The sequence below is a fragment of the Pelmatolapia mariae genome, linkage group LG2 (genome assembly GCF_036321145.2).
Source record: "Pelmatolapia mariae isolate MD_Pm_ZW linkage group LG2, Pm_UMD_F_2, whole genome shotgun sequence".
Classification (NCBI taxonomy): domain Eukaryota; kingdom Metazoa; phylum Chordata; class Actinopteri; order Cichliformes; family Cichlidae; genus Pelmatolapia; species Pelmatolapia mariae.
The window spans coordinates 34,646,650-34,667,176 of NC_086228.1; the positions used below are offsets into that span (position 1 = coordinate 34,646,650).

At 41.8% G+C, this 20,527-nt stretch overlaps 1 protein-coding gene across 1 annotated transcript in view; it reads left to right on the forward strand.

Moving 5' to 3' along the window:
* Positions 1-20,527, forward strand: part of gpc3 (glypican 3) — a 129,195-nt gene that overhangs the window by 736 nt on the left and 107,932 nt on the right. The window contains exon 2 of the mRNA XM_063487933.1: positions 8,375-8,536. Coding sequence (XP_063344003.1) covers positions 8,375-8,536 — 162 coding nt within the window. The remainder of the gene's footprint in view (positions 1-8,374; positions 8,537-20,527) is intronic.

A 20,527-nucleotide genomic window follows, 5' to 3' on the forward strand; every position in this document is an offset into this window, starting at 1 on the left:
CCTGTTACAAATACGAAACTGAAACTTGTACAATTTGTTCTAGTATTGATCTGAACATGGAGTAACCTTGCCATACACCTCACTTTGATTCGGTTAGATATGAAACATTGCAAGATTTGAGTTAGTTTTTTAAGGAGGCTGTCAATATCCTAACTTTGGTGCTTGTTTATATACATGACGATGGGGTAAAAGCTGAGGGAATGAAAGACAGCCATTCCTGTTACATTGTCAGCAAATATCAATTATGTGTGTGATCTGAACTGCGACCAAACTGGAAGTTATTTTGTAAATGACGCAATGATCCAAACTCATTTTTATTGTTTTTGTTCCATGGAGCTCAGCTGTCACTGACTTCTATCTTCTCTAATGAAGAAGGAATAGATCTGGAGAAGTGAGTTGGCAAAAAACAAAAAAGGTTAATGGTGAAATAATTCGGGTCTTTGTGGACAGAAGTCCATATTTTTGTCCTCTTTTGCAGAATGCAGCATGTTGGTGCACTGGAGCCTGTTGCGTGCATTCTGATTCACTATGGAAATGGTAAAAGCCTCTCATGTGTCTGCATCACAGCCAGCCGCAAATGTTAATTAGGTGTTTTAGTGTCATGTCAGCACAGGGAAGTGCTCCAGGTTATCTGTTTTCTCTCCGTTCGCAGCATGCAATACTCCCACCTGATTCAAAGAGGGGTGGTTTTTTTTCTTTTTTTCTTTTTGAATAACACTAAATGTTCTGTAAACATGAAAGAGTGTGGCGAATCGCAAAATACTTCAAATCAAACAGCAGGAGAGAGAGAGAGCGCGATGCACTTTGAAGCATATTTTGTCATGCTCCTTCTGCCACATATTAATCTCCCATCTTGTAAGGTGCATGCAGCCCTAACCGCTGAGCCCTACATTTCTCCAAGCATCCATGTTTAATCACACACCTTCCACCTAGGCCATCAGGCGTTTTATCTGCCAGCCAAAGGGGAGGCTAAATATTTCTCTTGGCAGGCAATGAGAAATATTTAGCCTTCCCAAATCTGAGGCTAGGCAGACCAGCTGTCTGTGCACCATCTCTAAGGAATCAGTCTGAGCTGGACACTAACAGTTCATAACCATTACTTTCACTGGAAATCAATTCACCAATCAGCCAAAGAACAATCCATCACGGCCAGCGAAGGCATGGTTTGGTTTACTCATCCTCGCTGCAGGTCTGTTGCAGATTAATTGCTTGGTTTATGGCTTATACAGTTCTGTAGAAAAGGTGTTCACAAGCGTGTTAAACCTAATGTTCTGCTTTGGCTCCCTGAAGTCTGCTGATTGACTAAATGTTATGTTGGATATAAAAAATATGTAAATACAAGAAATGTTTGTATCCCCTGTATCTATGATAGAGGTTAACAGCACTACCCTCAGTGATCCTACACACAACTGATGCTCCTGGCAATTTGTTAAAAAGACCTTGTGCATGGAGGAAACATCTAGAAGTTTTATTTGGCCTTGAACATAGCATTTTGGCAAATGAAAAATATACTGTACATTAGGTCCTAAATATTCAATAATACTCTATAAATACCCCCTTCTCAGCAAAACAATAGCACTTTAAGTATTTTCTCCCCTTAATCAACTGTGCAAGCTGAATTTTCTGAATGCATTCTGCATTATATTGTGTTTCAATGCAAAACAGCAAGAGGTAAAAAAAAAATCAATCACTTTCAGCAAAGCAAATATCAGACAAACTCCAGGGTTAATATACCCAGTTAGAGTTCTTTCTCCAACATTTAGATTTAAACGTTAGAAAAATAAGAGTGTACTGTAACACAGCTCTCAATAAAGTAGATCTATAGTACATCCCTCAAGCTAGATTTACCAGCATGAAACTGTTATTTTGACAGCTACTGTAAACTACAACAACAAAGTTTAGTGTAAAACATCGCTGTACTGTGATGCAAAGACTGTAACACAGCATTACACTTGCAGCATTTTATTCTGTCTTCATTCTGTCTTCAACATTTAAGCACCGGCCCTGCAGATCAATGTTTGTGATTTATCGCTGTTAACCGCTTGGCCCATTGCTAATCAAACTCTAAATACCATTCTCAGTTTTCAGGAAAACACACCAGTCAAAGTCAGAGTGGAAAATAACTAATAGAACCATCACAAAGCTGCTGAATTAATGATTTCCTCATAAACACCCATGAGTCACTGCTGTAGACAGGTTGGAAACGACCATGCTTCAAATCTTTGTCACTTACTTCTTCAGTTCTTTAACACTGACTGAGCACGTTGCCGTACATCATTTCATCAGTTTTTACAGCATTTGTATTAAAGTGTAGGCACTTATGACTAATGAAGAATTATGTAACTGTACCTGTATGGTGACATTAAGGTGTCTCTCACATTCACTTCATGTCTTATGAAAAGAAACTGAAGTAATATAGGAAATTAAAAATCCCGGATGTCCTGAAATATCTGCAGTCCCGCTGTATAACAGATACTGGGACTGATGGGATTTGATTTTGGGCTCACTGTAGTGACGCTGAATGGCCCCACAATGCTTTATGTGCAGTGACCTCCAGCGATGGTCCTTAACAGATTTTAAGCACTCTGTAAAGATTTCAGAATGAGCGGCTTATTGGGCATGCTCGAGCTTTTGGTGGAATTTCTATAACTCTCAAATCTTCCACTTTTGTCCTAATGAGCTGACTTTATTATTATTAGTATTATTTTTGGGGAGGACATGAAACCGGCAGTCACTTTTCACACATTTTGACCTATTTTTTATTCATTTTTGGTCATGTCTCATCCATAATATATACTCACCATTAATTTATGCCGAATAAGTTGGAGTCACAGCTACAGCTGCTTGTCATGCAGGCTGATATAACACGAGTTCTCCGATGAGGCACACAGTAAATGAAAGATTGATGAAATTACATGTTGAGGGTGGCTAGTTGTGATCCGACTGAGGGAAGTATCACTTTCTGCGTGTGTGTGTGTGTGTGTGTGTGTGTGTGTGTGTGTGTGTGTATGGGTGAAATGTGAAGTGGACTGTATCGATATTGAGTATAGTGTGGGGGAGGTGGCTGATTCAGAAACATGTCCACAGGAAGGCAGAGCAGAATTTCTAATAATGCTGCATGTGGTGCCGGAGGGGGCAAAAAAAGCACCAAAAGACTAAAGTTTTTCTTTCCAAAAGTGTGATTCAAAAGAAGTGAGTGCAGAGGAACATTACAGCAGGCATATAGAGGGGAAAAATCAAAGCTTGGCACATCTGTAGGAGTAGTACCACTCGTGTCTTTGTTGCGGCTGTTGCTGTGGGTGGTTGGATTGGCTGAAGGTGAAATGGAGGCTGGGTGTCGGTTCACTCCATCGTGTCATCACATATGTGCGAGGCGAGGCGCACAGGCAGCGCTGAACACTCACCCCGGGACATGAGCGAGAAAGCGGCTCCACTAGTGACGGCGCTGGCTTGATGATGGGAAGACCTTTTGGATCTCCGACAGCGGCGGTGGGACCTGATTCATGAGAGCATCAGATACTCACGAAATATAAGAGTAACACTCGTGTGCTGGAGGCTGAGATCCAACTAGTTTCAGCAGAAAATCCTGCAAAGAGGTCCTGCAAAGGAGTTTTTTCCTTCTTCTTCTTTTGCTGTGAGCTAAAACAGTTATAGCTTTGTGTTGCTTTATAGTTCTCAGCAGGATGCCATGCAAAAAGGTCCCAAATGCCCCTGTTTTAAAAATGACAGCGAATGACTAATAGGTGGATGAGTCTGATCTGAAGCGAGAAGCCTTTCCAGCTGGTTAAACACCGATTCATATTTGGTTTTATTCAGTTCTTCCTTTTTGAAGGGTCCCACTTTAAAGACAGGAGCCTTTTGTTTACTGCCTCATTGTTATGTGCAAAAAGACAAAAAGGAAGAGCAGAGAACAATGTTGGGCACTTTCACATTCCTGCTTCCAGCTTTCAAACCATTGCTTCATCAAATGGTTTAAAGTGGAGCAGCTCTAAAAATACTTAAAGCCACTTTAATCCCCAGTAGTTAATGATATTATCACTCCTTAGGTTGGTTGTAAATGGCTCTATCTTTAAAAAGTGACACTGGCTTATTTTGCCCCGGAGAGGTAGCCACGGATTCCCACGCGCTTCCACTCGAAAGTAGCTGTTGTATAATTTATGCTCATAATGAACGGCTTTTAGCATATTCTATATTTTAGTACAACTTGTTTTTTCCCCCATGGTCGCCATCATTAAGCTTGCATAGTGATAGCTTTCTAATTGGTGCCGAGAAACTTAGACACATACTGTACTGTATCTGTTCCCCTGACTCTGAGTTCCCGGGCTTGTTAAAGATGTGAGGAGAGGGACTCCTCCACTGTTTGTGTGTGTGTTAGTGTGAGGATAGGGCCATCGTTTCCAGCAGTGGCCTTTCAAAGGAAACTTTCTGTGAGGGGTAGAGCAGCGAGGACGGTTAGATGAGGCTGTGACAATCTGAAGGGCGATCAATGTGTTTATAAAAGGCATTCAGAGACACTCATAAAAACAGCAGCTGTCCTGCACGTCGAATTACCCGGCCTCCTTTCACAGTATTGATTGAAAGCACGCAGTAATTTAAAGGCGCCACCTTGAACCGAGGTTGCATGCTGGGGAAATTTACATGTAAATTGCTACCTTGTCTTTCTTCATTTTGCGGGAGAGAATTGGCCATCAGGACGCCCAAAATTGACCAATTAACCAATAACAGGCTGATTTTAAAGTTGCTCACAGTGCCCAGGAGCTATTAAGCTCAAGGTAGGTGAAGGAAAACGAGCTCGGAACAAAAGTGCGCGCAGATGAAAAGGAGTAAAAGAGGAAAAATAAGAAAGCAGAGGGGCGAGAAACAGGGATGGAGCCTAAAGCAAAGGGGAGCAGGAGGAAGCTCGTTCCCCAGTGATGTGTCAGTCAGAAAGAAAGCTTTATTTAGACGGTATGATTTTGTTATTTCTGAAATTCTACGGGGGAATCATCTCCCTCCCGAATCCTTCGCTTATTCCCTCAGTGCTGTGGAACTCGTGTAATGAAACACATTTATCATCTGCAAAACGACAAACGGTGCAGATGAATCTGCCTGTTTCGCCGGAGATAATTGCTAAATCCCCGTCTCTTCTCCGCTCAGGCCGCGCTCGCCTCACCTATGGCGCTATTGACAGCTTAATAATTTTGCCCCTGCAGTCTGAAATTAACTTGATCTTATCTGTCGGGAGTCTTTTGTCCGTATTGATTTAAGATATTAAGCCTGTCAGTATGCACACAAAAAGGTGCTGGGTGACAGCTTTATTGCCTCTTTTGCTCATTAGACTGTACACCCTAAACCCTGATGGGAGTCAGGGGTGAGCTGGGAGTTAGCAGAAGCTGTTCTCCGTTTGATTCCGCAGCGTTTTTTAATTATTAAGACTGTCGCTCTGTTGCATCTCCCGGTAGTTTAACGTGTCTGTGTCTGCATTGTTACAGCCCGAGCCCGCTTCTGAAGATCTATTCTTTTGAAGATCTCACAGAGAAAGAGCCCCGATCCAATAGAGACACTCACTTTTGTTATTAAGATAAACCCTCTGCCTCCACAAAAGCCTTTCCTCCGTCTTTTGACACGCCAGCTATCAAGACATTTCTGATACATTCGCAATCCTAGCAGCCCCCCTTCCTCCAAATTAATCTCACTGCTTCCGCCTCCTTATATCCTCGCACCCAAAGCAGCGGCAGCCAAAGCTGGCAGGCTCCCCTGACATTTGTTTACCGTGGCATCAATCAGGCCCTTGTCACCGATGCCTCTCAGGGAGGCAGATCCTGGAGACAACTCCTCAACGAGGCTTTGGCACGTTACCACTGCAGCCTCCACTGAGCTCTCAGCAGCCATGTGGGACAGAGAGGCTGAGAGGGGGAAGCACCGAGGAAAGGGGTTTTCACTGGAGCTGCTCTTTGTATCTAAACACTGGATGGTTGTGCCCTACTTATGTCTGACTGTCCATCATTTTCAAGCAGAGATAAGGTGGAAATCTTTAAACTTTGTAAGTATTTGGACAATTATGCAGATTTGTAATTTTGCAGTGTTGCCTCTCTACACCACAACAGGGGATTTTAAACCAGTCAGTTAGTTTCAGCTCTAATTAGGAATTAAAGCCTGTTTTTATACACACTCTCCCATTTTCAGAGGCTCAAAAGTAATCAGAAAATTGACTGACAGGGAGTTTCATGGCCTGATGAGGCCCGTTCCTTCATTATTTTATGACAAGATAAACAGATACACTTCCAGTGCTGAACTTGCATATGACTGCTGTCGACGCAAGTAAAAGAGCCCATCATTAGGACGAAAGATCAAAAGAAACAAGAGAGATGGCAAAAACAACATCTAACCAACTGAAGAACCATCTCAAGGAGGTGGTTAACCATTCTCTCAGTTTGAAATCAAGAATCAAATTATTAGATGACTCAAAATGCAGAGGATTTACAACAAGGTGCAAACCACCGATTACATTCAAGAACATGAAAGCCAGATTAGATTTTATCAGAAAACATTTAAAAGAGTCTGCGCAGTCCTGGAAAAACATCTGTGAACAGGTGAAACCAAGATTAAATTGTAGCACAATGAAGAAAAAAGTATGGAGACTGACAGGCTCATGATCTGAAACACAACACATCATCTGACAAACATGGTGGAGGCAGTGTTATTGCATGAGTGTGAATGGGTGCCAGTGGAGCCAAGGTCACTAGTGTTTATTGATTATGATACTGCTGATATGAAGTATCAGGATGAATCGTAACGCATGCAGGGCCGTAGTCTCCAATCAGATTCAGCCAAATGCTGCAAAACTGATCAACCAGTGCTTCACAGTTCAAATGGATAACAACCCAAAGCATCCTGCAAATGCAACAGAGCAGCTTTTCGGTTATTAAATGCAAAAGATAGGCAGAAAGACTCACAGAGAAACAGCAACTGAAGGACAGTAAAGGTCTGGCAGAGCATTTGGTGATGTTTATGGGTTCTACACTCCAGGCTGTCACTGACTGCACCGGATTTTCATCCAAGCACTAAAAACAGTCCTTATATTTGCTCCTTATGTTGGCTCCACAGTGTGGTGGTTAACACATTTTACTGGCAAGCAAAAGATTGCCAGTTGCAGGTGGAGACACAAATCTACTTTGGGGCTGAATCAGGAAGGCCACCCGGTGTGGAGACCACTTGTGACAGCTGAAAAGGCATCAAAAAGAATCCTTAAATTTAAAATGATGCCACTTTGTCCAGTTACTTTTGAAGCTCTGAATATGTGGAACTAAAAAAATTAAAAACACTGTAATTCATATAAAAATGTCTGTAATTTCCAAACAGTTATTTCAATATTTTTTAAGCCCTCCACAAATTAAACCGATCTTCTGTATTTGTGTCACATCTTGACTGTTCAGGCTAAAATCCACTGTGAGTACACTGAACTTTAGCTCAGAAAATATGATGCAAAGCATTTATTTAAAGACACAGATATTGTTTTGTTTCCTCTTTATTAATGTAAACTCTTTTTATCTAAAAAAACCCCAAACAGATTTCACACTCCTTTTAGCATGACCATGACTCGAAGTTTACTGAGTTTCACAGTGGCGGCAGGCTCTTGTTTATCTTTCCTGCTTTCCTCCTGCGTGGGATTAATTGAATTAATTTCTTCGAGGTGTTTGCTCTTTGATCAGGTCGTGTCTGGCTACATCGCTCCTGTGAAACATCCCCGACACCCCAGTTCTGCTTTCGCAGGCTTGAATATGCGTCGCTCAAAAAGGAGCTCGAGGAATCCAATTATTTCTCATAGGTGTAAACAACCTTTAGTGTCCACAGCCAGGTGAACGAATGTTGTTTCACTGCCTTCAATCTTACTCGTGGCTGTTTTTTTATGTGTATCCATAATGAAAGCTTGCTGAAACCTAGGTTTATATGTCTGCATGCTGCACTGCTCCTGGCTCTCATCTTTAGCCTAAAAACACAAAAAAAACCGTTCTTTTTTTGATCCTCGGAGTGAAAAGTGTAGCCTTGAGTGGAGGAAAAGTTTCTGTTGACCAAATTGATCTCTGAGGAGAACTACACAGCTTTAGTGTATTGCCCGAATGTGGATCAAAATGACTTATTTTTAAGCAGCAATTTATTTTTGAGTTGAGCCCGGCTACACAACACAGCCTCTACATAATAATCATACGCTCATTAAGGCTGCGGACTCTGCTGGAGATAGTTTCTTAGTTTTTGCGTGCGGAAAATGCTGCTGAATCTATTTGTGTGTGTTTGTGTGTCTTTTTTTTTCTTGAAAATTAAACAACAGTGGCTTCGCAGCTACTTCCCTCTGTTCATCCAGACTACCATCCTGTCCCTGCTGATTTCCTGCCAGGTGCAGATCTGCAGGTTTGCCAAACCAAAGGCCCGACCTGCTGTTCCAAGAAGATGGAGGAGCGGTATCAGGTAGCCGCGCGCAGCAATATGGAGTCTGGTCTGCAGGTTGTCAGCGCACAACTCAAACGTCTCATCATCCAGAACGCCGCGATATTCCAAGGTAAGCAGTCTGCACAGTTCATCCAAGACCTGCCTCGAAGAAAGACGAGATAATTTCATCTGGCACGCACAACAAAAAAACAACCCAGTGTCACAAATGCACACATTTAAGCACATAAATCAACAGTGTTCACTTTCTTGGCTACAATTTTTTTTCACATCAGCAGCTCACTCCTCCAGGCACTGAGTCACGTATAAATAAAGCTGTAGCAAAATGCATACAGACAGGAGGCTGCTGTTCAACTAAATGTTGGAATGGCAGCGACGTGTTGTTTAAGTGACTTTAGATGTAGTGTGGTTGTCTGTGCCAGACATGTTGCTCCAGAAAGTGACAGCCTCCTGAGATTTGGCGCACTGCAGTTGGCGATGACTGTTATTCACAGAGCGAGAGAGAAAAAAAACCCACGACAGTCAGCAGCCTTCCTGGAAACCTGGATGAGAGCGGTCAGAGAAGACCCGCTGCTAGGACTAACTCAAGCGAACAGACGCATGCAAAATAACAACTCGGGGAAACGGTGACGCGAAAAAAAGACGTAGATTTTGTCGAAGGTGCAGGAAGCAGGTGAGTGACTGAACAGTGAAATGAAATACCTGGTGTAGCAGGTGCTACTCAGGTGTACAAAGACTATTACAGTGTCCGAATCGTTCCGTTAAAGAAAATGTACTATGCTTCTGTGTTTTCCTGTTGAAAATTAGATGAAAAGAAAAACACTCTTGTAAAGTAAATGCAAAGCTATAACTTGCAGTAGGTAAAGGTGTTTCCTCCTGCTTCTAGTGTATGCATGGTTCAGCAGTCCAATATAGTCCAAACTATGACATTTGCCATGCTGAAGCCAATATGTACAAATAAGATCTTCACTCTGAGAATAAGAGCTCAGGCTTAAAATGCGACTGCTATCCAAGTATTCCTCTACATCGAGAATCTCAGCCGGACCGGACCAGTGAAATTATGAGTTAAACAGGTAAAATTACAGAAAAGGTTATGATAGTTCACTGTCCAGATTATCCTGTAATTATAAAGTTTTTACTCTGAACTCACTGACCTATTAACCGCCCTCAAAAAAACCCCAAACCCAGACATTTTGATATACATGGCAGAAAAACTGGAATTTTTTTTGTCATTGTTTAGCTATTACTTAATTACTTTGGTGAAGTATGAATTTTAATGCCTCTTTATGAATAGAAAAAGCTGTAAAAGTTACAAAAATACAGGTAAAAATCTATGCACTCCTTCACATTTTCCGAAGCTGCCCAGCTGGCCAGATTGGACTCTTCACTTGGCTGATTCTGGCCCCTGGGCCATATGTTTGACACCACTGCTCTACATGGATGCTTTCAGGTGACCTGGGAGAGAAAAAACAGGCAGTGAAAAGACGCTGCTTCTGAAGGTTTGTAAGATCCTGGGCATCGGTTAAGAACTCCTGTCACCAGTCAAAAAGAAGGGAAATTACAATCTCAATACGGCCACGTCTCAAGAATGACAAGTTTGACAAAGACCACTCTCCAGGGGAGAGGAAGAAAAAGCGGACAGCAAAAGAAGCGGCTGGATAACATCAAAGGAACTATTAGGGCTGATGCAACACAAGTCCAGGCTAAGAAATGAGACAGACATAGAGAGAGCTGGCCGGTCGTGTGACTGCTGTGGTGCCTCCACAGTACGTGGGATCATTGGACACATGCATCGTAAGAATCCTCCAGAAGCCTAGATCTATTGCAGCATAACTAAGGGAGGATTAAAGTCACCTGATCCATATATGCATATATGATCTATATATGCTTTATCAAAAAGGAAAGTTTTATGCCTAATGTTAAAAGTAGAGAGAGGGCGTCTGTTTGTCCGAGGGGCCTTAAATACGCTAGGAACCACAAGTAAGCCCACAGTCTGAGAGTAAAGTGCTCTAATGGGGTGATAAAAGACTTATAGAAGGTCTTATAGAGGGCTGTAAGACCTTTTTGACCTCTTGACCTCTGTGAATACTTTTCTGATGAGTTAATGGCTCAGTCACTCATTTAGAATCAAACTGAATAAATCTTGATCTTTCGTTGTTTCAGACTGGATGATTATCCACAGCACACTCATTGGCTAATGACTTGACAGGTAATCACATTACGTCTTCTAGTAAGGCAATAAAGTAACGTGTTAGTGTACTACATGCAGTAATTACATTACAATTGTAATCAGATAAAAAGGAAAAAAACCATCAAACATGTTTTTTCTTTAATCAACTGATTTCAGGTTTCTCACTTCTGAGTGGAGATGCGGACATTGTTTTTATTTTTATTGCACTGCAGGAAAGAGCACAAAGTTCAATTGGCATCCAGGACAGAAAAAAAACTTGTTGTGCTGCAAAGAGACTCTTTGCAAACATCTGCAGAAACAGCATGCTAACACAACACTAGCAAAAAAAGCTGAGTGACTCCCAACCCCAGTCCAATAGCCTCGTCTTCAACAGGTAACAAAGGCAGTGATGAGCAGTCAGGCTGTAGGTTTGTTTCTACCTGCTCATGTTTCTAAAGTAGAATCTCTGTGATGATTACTTTGAAGTCTCTCTGCGCTGGTTTTCAGCTTTGCTTTGTGTTCATACACGAACAATGAAAGAAAGATCACACGTGTCCTTGGCAGGACAGCGATTTCGATCAGTGTGTGGAACTGTAGCCTAACTGGTAATTAGGTTACAGTGTGTATCAGGTCATTTTACCAGACAGTAATCTACTGAGTAGTGTGATGAATCTTCCGGGGAATAATGAAGTTAGGTACTTCATTACTGTCAAGAAATGTGATGTGTGCTACATTACATTTTCATTTAGTTACAATCCCAACACTGCCAGTGAGCGAGTGGTTTCACAGTCAGAGTCGTTGTTTTAAAAAAAGAAAAAACCAAGATGGCGACGGCAGAAATGACACAATCTCACTTTGAATAAAAACTTTACAAAGTGGTTTCAAATGAGCTGGACGGCAACAAAGAAGCACACTGCTCGTCTCTCTCTGTCGCCACGCTATCGACAGCTCTTTCGAAGTATCCCTTTCACTTTTAATGTTGAGCTTTTGTTATCATGCTATGCAGGCCTTTACAACCCAGCAAAGCAGCACTGTTTACTGTCTCGGGGTTTCCAGTTGAAGAGGGACTCACTGGGCCAACTTTTTTGAGAGTACACACTTATGGGCTGTGAAATGCGGCACCATCCTGACACGGCAATTAAAACTTGAGGTTTAATGGGGACCGTGGGGTTTGCTTGACTTGGTTGTTTCACACTAACAATGTTAGAGATTGCCGCTGTGGTTTGGCTGCTCTTTCCTAGAAGGGGTTCAATACTAATTGCTTTAGCATAGGGCTGGAGAGAACTCCCCAAACAGCCCACGGACTGAAATCCTTTTAACATCCTGGTCTTATCTGTTTCCCTCAACTTCATTTTCATCCTCTCTGTCTTCTCCTCCTTTCTTCTCTCTCTCTCTGCGACCCTGCCATTCTCTCTCGCCTTCTCCTTTCTGTCTCGTTCAATCTGCTCAACTTTTCTCTCTCCTTCTGTCTTCCCCTCTTTTTCTATCTTCCTTTCGCGTTGGTGCGACTATTGGGAATTGAGTGCATGCCTTGTTTGCAGTCTTCTTTGCAGCTCTCTGTCTCTTCTCTTCAGCATCCACTTCTGCCAGAGATCAAAGGGCTCCCCCTCTTCACTCCTCTGCCTCCAATCTCTCCATCCCTGCATCCTCCTCTCCTTCCAGCTCCACCTGCCTGCTTTGCTTTCCCAAGCCTCAGACTACACCAGAGTTTTCACCCTTTTGAAGTGAACTTCTGCAAACAATGGAAAAGTAATGGCTCTGTCTATCTTTGTCTTTTAAGTAGTAAGATGACAGGCCGCCTTAACTTTAGCTTTCTTTAGGATCAATACCAGGAAATAGGTAAGGCATTAGGAATTTTGCTTTGCGCATGTTTCAAATGCCAGTTCACAATCTAATGAGCCTTAGCTGATCTCTTTATAGCATAGCAGGAAAATACAACATAATGGATAAAACACCGCATCCGCTCTAATATGACAGATGATTGGATTTCACTTTGATTCGCATTAGAGCGATCATACGGCCGTGTTCGCCGAGATTGCCTCACGTTCAGCGTCTTGATGATGTCAGTTTAGTTTCAAAATGAGAATCTGTACCCTGCGCAGGATGCACAGCTTTATATCTAATCTTTGTAACGAGAGTCTGATCTCATACATGCTGAGAATTTAATTTGGTAAATAAATCATGGAGTTCAATATTTCTGACGAGTGCATTAGTATGTGATGTTGCACATCGGTGAACATGTTTTTTATTGCAGAGTTTGGAGTGCCGAGAGGAGATCATAGTGATTAGGGTAATTTGAGAGTCTTTAAAGGGGCATTGCATAGATTTTAAACATAGAGCTTGATCTATGCTTTTCACTGGTAATAACACGTTTGGTGAACGTTCTCATATACGGTCCCACGTGGCTTTTTAGCCTGTCCTCAAATAAAAATATAAATAAATAAACACGTGACATCACGAGCTTTGGGACCACAGACTGTATATAAAAGATGGACAAGCCTTGACTTGAGCATAGTCGCTATTACAAAATTAGACTTTTGAAACTGGGTGTGATGAATGTAACCACGACTGAAAGCATACCCTGCTTTATCATTTCTTGTACTAAAAATAGAACTATAATAATAATATTAAATAATATTAATAATATTAAAAAAGACTAAAAAACAATCAGTGAGATCATAAGGTTAGAATGCAAGTCTTTACTTAGGTCATGAGTCGATCAAACGATTAAATCGCATTTATACAATTGGGCTGCTTTTTGTTTTTTTGCAGCCGCCCCCTGCTGGCCATTAGAAAGAATGCAGGTGTAAGGTACTTACAGGAATTGGCCTTGCTTTTTACACAGTGTGCAAAAAAATTGGATTTAAATTTTTCAGTTGTATCTATTTATTAGATTAGATTGAAATGAAGAATTGTAAACTGGTAATACTTTTGATGATTTACATTTTAAAAACTTAATTCTAAGACACTCTGCAATTAAGTGAAATGGGCGTGTTTATAGTTAAAAGTAGATACGCCCCAGGAGAAGGAGGAGGGACTCCCAGTGGCTGGGAACTGGGTGATAGTCGGCTATCAGCCAATTGGAAGCAACATTTGTAAGTGGTTGTATCTCTACATCTATTATCTACAGTCTGTGTTGAAGACTTCAAATTAAACAGACCACCCATAAGTAGACTATCTGGGTTATAGAGTTACAAAAACGTGGTCTCAAGGTCCTATCTCTAAAAGTCTCTCATCAACACAGGCATGTAAACACTAAACTGTTGCATAAGCCCTTTGAGTGCCCTGTTTTCTGATTGCTTGTGCAATCATACAGTCTAGACAATTTTGAAAAATAGTGAGAAGATAATGACGGCTTCTCACAGCTCAAGCTGGCAACCTTTAATTGCTTGATTTGTGCGACTAACACTCAAAAGCCCCTGGAGTGCTCGAATCACGATTCAAAATAGACAAAAGAAGAGAACCATCAGATTTGAGGAGCTGGAATTAGGAAGAATATCTGAAAAACTAAAAGACTTAGCTGCTTCAGCAGCACAATATGGGTTTGATTTTATAGCATCCAGCTGACAGTGACCAAACACTGATGTTGTGAGTGCTGCCCGGGGCAGTGAATTTATCATTTTGGTTTGGTTCAGCACTAAAGTTCTTAAGCGGACTGTCAGCACTAATTAGAATGAACTTTCAGGTGTGATTTTCAGTTGCACAAGTGCAGTAAACAGTCTGCTCTGAAGAACAAGTCCAAAAACGACGTCTTTATGTTGAGGCTTAGCGAAGTAAGCCACAGATTTGTGTTTGTGATGTGATTATACTTCACACCTCATCTCATCCCCTCTGACTCACCCATCCTCCCTGTCGTCTGTGTAACTGCCCGACAAAGCAGAAATTCATCCAAAACTGTCTTCTGGCATTTTGGGTGATTGGCAGCTCTAATTGATGTTATTTCCCCAGCGTTGTGTCCTTCAGAGCTGCGCTGCCACTGTTGTGACAACTCTCAGCCTGAGCCCGCAGATTAAAAATGAGATTATACTTCTCTGTTAATGAGAGACGCGTTTATTTAACTTTAACTAACTTTTATTGGAGTGATCTCTTTTTGCATGAGTGCCGAAAGCCGCTGTAGCTGATTGGCACTGCGGGCTGGATAGGGCTGTTTTCTTGTGCGGCGCTTGTGTAAAAAATGACATATCAGAAAATGACTGCAGTGCTGGTGTAGCGAGAAGACCACAGTGCTGTCTCGCTCAGTTTCAGCACAGCTTGGCGTTCCCGAGGAATAGTCTTCACCCAGAAGGGAGTCAGATTCAAGTCCAAGAGCAAGCCTAATTAATAAACATGAGAGGACAGGATTGGCCCGATTGCTTATAAAGTGGAATGTGTGGGGAGGAAAGTTGTGCAGTGCAAGCGTGCGCGCGCGTAGATATCAGAGAGTCTGTGTGATATCTGTTGAAAAAAGTGGGACAGCCAGCCTGGCGCTCCTGGAATGACTCAATGAGTCCATAGAAGGCTGGCTCAGTGGGGTGTTCGAAAACAGGTCTGACTTGGACTACTTTCAGGCAGCATGAGGGCGATCTGCGTGTGGCTTCACTCGTTGCCGCGAGGCAGGGGAGCTTTCTCCACTTTACTCTGAACTCACAGGGGTGATGCTCTGTAAATTATCAGGAGTTTGGAAAGAGTTTGAAAGGATGCTCGTATCTTTTTATCAAACATAAAGACACCGGGAGTCCTGCCGTGTGTATTGCTCAACAAACTTGGCAAATGTTTGAGTGAAGAAGAAGACACACACGGGCGCACACACACACACACACACCATCATTTTAAAAGGGAATAAATCTTTTGTGTCCTTGAGATCCTCATGCCTCGTTCCTAGCGGGCCAACAAATTAGCATCTCATTAGCAGTCTCAAAAAATTCCATCGACTTCCCCCGCTTCTTCTGGACGAGTTTTAATTACTCTGAGTGTATAAGGAATTACAATGGCAGACCCCCTGTGGCCGTAGTGGAGGTGGTTGTTGACCTTGACAGGAGTTTGCCCTCATTTGTCTCTGATAGTGCTGAATGGACATTTGCTGTGGCAGTAACCCAAACGAGATGTGGCAGGAGGCGGATGATGCAGAAACCTGGCAGACTCGAGCTGCCTCTCCTTCCAGCAGCCAATAATCAAAACCAGACCTCGCTGCCCTCTGTACCCCTTCCCTGTCTCCTGCTTGTTAGCCATCCGCTCGATCCTAAGTGCTCCGGGCGTCTGGCCTGAGCAGGCCTTTCCTCTGCTCTTCCCATCATCTGCTTTCCAATAATCATCCCGTAGCTCGCTCGCTCTCCATGGAGTCATTTTGTCTTCTGGAAAAGTTTCCCTGAGTAATCCAATAACGGTGAGGGCTGGTGGGATGTATGCCTGCAGTGAGATGTCTGAAGTTGTTTACTTGCTGCCCCAGGCTAATCTAATAACTTAATGATGGGGAGAGGCAGTTTTGCTATGTCCAATGGGCTCCTTCGAGCATCGTTTACCAGACACGATGAGATATACCAGCCATTACCACATCTTCTTTTATCAACTGGTAATTTGGTTTTAACCTAATTGCTGCTGTTTTATCATTGTGCGTCACTTATTAGTTTTCCCGTAATGAGATTTTCAGTACTTTTTTGAGCCCTCTGCTGGGCCGGCAAACTGTTGTACAGATTGATACTTAATAAAGCACTGTAACTCTGAAGGGTGTGCTGTCTGTCTGACTTCTGAGGTTTCTCTTGGAGCTCGGGAGCCACAGAGGAAAAAGCGTGTCTCTTTGCTGTGAGCCCGAGAGAACATAGCGCAAGCTAGATGAAGAAACAGCAGCAGCGGCAGATATAGATCCACAAAGGAGCACCCAAACATCCAGGTACAGCAAATGTACCTGTGACGAAACCTCCTTATTGTTTCTGTCGCTGTTTTGTGGAGAAAGCCTAATGTGATTTGCTAGTGGCAAACGGATGTTTGGGTGCCACTGAAATTAAACTCTAACATGTGTGTTTTTCTTTTGTGCGTCATCCTTTTCTGCACGACAAAGGCAGAAGATGAGAAGTAGCTGCAGACAGAAATGTATTAATCTTGCTTCTTCGCACGTTCTTTTAGATTGAAGTGGAAAAATTGGAAGAAGATATATGAATGTGTTAACAGAGTTTTGTTGTGAATCACATTACCTTAAGTAATGGTGTAAAAACACATTTGCAGTCTTGTAAGAACCACTTGTAATAGAAATAAAGCCAAAAAATCAATATGTGTTTTATGCCAGCAGTGCTTTGAATTCAATGAACTAATGTCAGAATTCTCAGAAACTCTTGTTATCATAACGGTGCTTCGGCTATTTGGAATTCTCTTTTAGTAGGACTTTGAGTAGATGTCACCTTTTTTCATTTCCTTGAAAGAAGGCAAAAAATAGGCAAACTGAATTGAAAACAGTTTCTCAGACTGATGAAAAAGTTGTGTAAGTTTGTGGCTTCCTGGACTAAATGTGAGTGGTATAGCCTGGTGGTCATTTGTTTGGCCAGCTACACCCTCGCTCTCTGCCTCCACTATCTGAACTTGATCTTTGGCTCAGTGCTGAATTCACCATTTTCCTTTCACGTAGCATAAATGGTCAACACTGTTTCCACGGGAGGTCGGTAAGTCTTTTTGTTTTATAGCTTTTAGGTGGGTACACTTGCGATGTGGCATGGATCTGAATGTCTTTCATCAGATTTTGCTTTGCTGAGTCACACCATTGGTCACAAATTGCTTTTAGTCATGTCTCAGATTGTTATCATAATTATGCATTTAGGTTCACCCTCTAGTTCTCTCCATATTATATAGAGGAAAATGGTGCAACGGGGGATACAGTATCCTGTCCCACGCTAGGCTGCTTAATACACTGAAAATATATTATTAATACAGGCTCTGTCAAAAGAATTATCCAGTTTCAAAGTGCTTTAATTCTACAGCCATTCACTGGTAACAACTGAAACTACATTAAAAAGAGCGGATTCGTGACTTAAATGTGGTTTCTGGTAGGTAGCATAACTACAGCAACGGCTAAAGTGATTCCAGACATGCTAACAAAAATAAGGGTCAAGTCTGACTGTCGTATGGACATGTGCTGTGTGTCCAAGGGGGACCCTTTAGCACGTGTGAGAATTGTAAGTTTTGTATGTAAAACTTATTATAATGACGTCAGATCAACCTCAACCTCTGCAGATGCAGCTAAAAGCTTTGCTGCGTGGTTGGCTTCCATATTGTGTACTTCCATACTTGTGCTATTTTGAGTGTGTTCACACTATCAGGTGTGATCCTGAATACTTTTCTGGACTGTGTGTGGACTATGTGTTGCATACTTTGCTCCCATAATGGTGGGAAATGGAAGGAGAACCAAACAAGGCAATGCTTGATATCTAGCTAACTGTTAGCTAGATTAACAGCGAGGTTGTTATTGTAATTACCTAAAATAAAAAAAGCAAAGCAAAAAAATTAAGCGTGAAAAAACATTTTTAATTGACCTAAGTAAAACAAAACAAAACAATCCTGTTAAAAAAGTAAAATAATTTTTTTTTTAAATACTAAGTAACAAACAGAAAGAAAAATACCCATAATGCCTCAAGCAATGTCTAAGAATAAAATACTTCATGCAGTTATTTAGGTATATACCAGATTTATTCACCTTATGAACCCCAATGTGCCACATAAATGGTCTAGTATATAAAAAGTTATATAACATTGACACACTATACTATCAAAAGAGAAACATTCTTCAATAAAACTCAATAAAAGGTCTTGTGTAAGACCTTTTATTGAGTTTTTTTTTCTGGGCATTAAATTTTTATACTTCTGCCAGGAAGAAATGTAATTTATTTCAACTTTATATCAGCAGTTTGATCTAAGTATTACTGTCATCATTTGTGGTCATGGGACCAATCATAGGTGATTCAAGGTGGTAGTGCCTGATGAAGAACAGGTGTACGCTAAACGTCACACACTACTTAAGATGAAACTCATAAAGTAAACTGGAGTTCTGCAGCGTGTGAGCTGTTAATTCCTTTGTTGTAATTATTTGATTTTTTTGTACCTAAATAAAGGATAATGATTTGAAAAGTAAAAAAATTTAAATAAATGTCTTTTCATACAACTCAAATATCTAACATAAATTAGCCGTATTAGGCATTAGGATTTGTTTATTGAGATTTAGAGTGTACACCAGAACCGTGATGTTCTGGAAGCAAAAATTGTATTCATATTCTCCAGAGGATTTTGATTGTGAGCAATAGGGGGTGTCCAAATTCATAGGCTGCATCCTCCTGAGGCCGCATTTGTAGTCCGATTACGTCACAGTGACGCGATGAAGGCTGTCCAAATTCGTAGACTCCTCCAAATGCGGCCGACAAATGCGTCCTCCTTTCCCCCAGATTTGAAGCATGGGTCAGGTGTATACTTCGTGGCCCAAAATATCACAGAATTCATAGCGCGGCCCAGCCAATTCCAGTTTCCAACAATGGCGGCAGCTGCTTAGTTTTAATATTACTCTTATTACTCTTTTTGGGTCACAAAATAAACTTTCAAGATGTTTTCAGGTGAGAATGTAGCTTTGTAAACTTCAAATATCTGCTCGGTTTATCAAGACATCACATATTTGCAAAAGTGCTCCGACGATTTCTAAGACGTCTGTTACCCACCAGCTCGATAGCTAGCCTGGGGTTCAAGGCTCATCATTTTCAACCCACCGCGGTCTTTCACTACTCAGGTTAAACATGATATACAGTCAGGTCCATAAATATTGGGACATCGACACAATTCTAACATTTTTGGCTCTATACACCACCACAATGGATTCCAAATGAAACGAACAAGACATGCTTTAACTGCAGAGTGTCAGCTTTTATTTGAGGGTATTTACATCCAAATCAGGTGAACGGTGTAGGAATTACAACAGTTTGCAAATGTGCCTCCCACTTCTTGAGGGACCAAAAGTAATGGGACAGAATAAGAACCATAAATCAAACATTCATTTTTTAATACTTGGTTGCAAATCCTTTACAGTCAATCACAGCCTGAAGTCTGGAACACATAGACATCACCAGACGCCGGGTTTCATCCCTGGTGATGCTCTGCCAGGCCTCTACTGCAACAGTCTTCAGTTCCTGCTTGTTCTTGGGGCATTTTCCCTTCAGTTTTGTCTTCAGCAAGTGAAATACATGCTCAATCGGATTCAGGTCAGGTGATTGACTTGGCCATTGCAAAACAGTCCACTTCTTTCCCTTCAAAAACTCTTTGGTTGCTTTTGCAGTATGCTTTGGGTCGTTGTCCACCTGCACTGTGAAGCGCCGTCCAATGAGTTTTGAAGCATTTGTCTGAATATGAGCAGATAATATTGCCCGAAACACTTCAGAATTCATCGTGCTGCTTTTGTCAGCAGTCACATCATCAATAAATACAAGAGAACCAGTTCCACTGGCAGCCATACATGCCCACGCCATGACACTTCCACCACAATGCTTCACTGATGAGGTGGTATGCTTAGGATCATGAGCAGTTCCTTTCCTTCTCCATACTCTTCTCTTCCCATCACTCTGGTACAAGTTGATGTTGGTCTCATCTGTCCATAGGATGTTGTTCCAGAACTGCGACGGCTTTTTCAGATGTCGTTTGGCAAACTCTAATCTGGCCTGCCTGTTTTTGGGGCTCACCAAAGGTTTACATCTTGTGGTGAACCCTCTGTATTCACACTGGTGGAGTCTTCTCTTGATTGTTGACTCTGACGCACATACACCTACCTCCTAGAGAGTGTTCTTGATCTGGCCAACTGTTGTGAAGGGTGTTTTCTTCACCAGGGAAAGGATTCTTTGGTCATCCACCACAGTTGTGTCCCGTGGTCTTCCTAGTTTTTTGGTGTTGCTGAGCTCACCAGTGCGTTCCTTCTTTTTGGGAATGTTCTAAACAGTT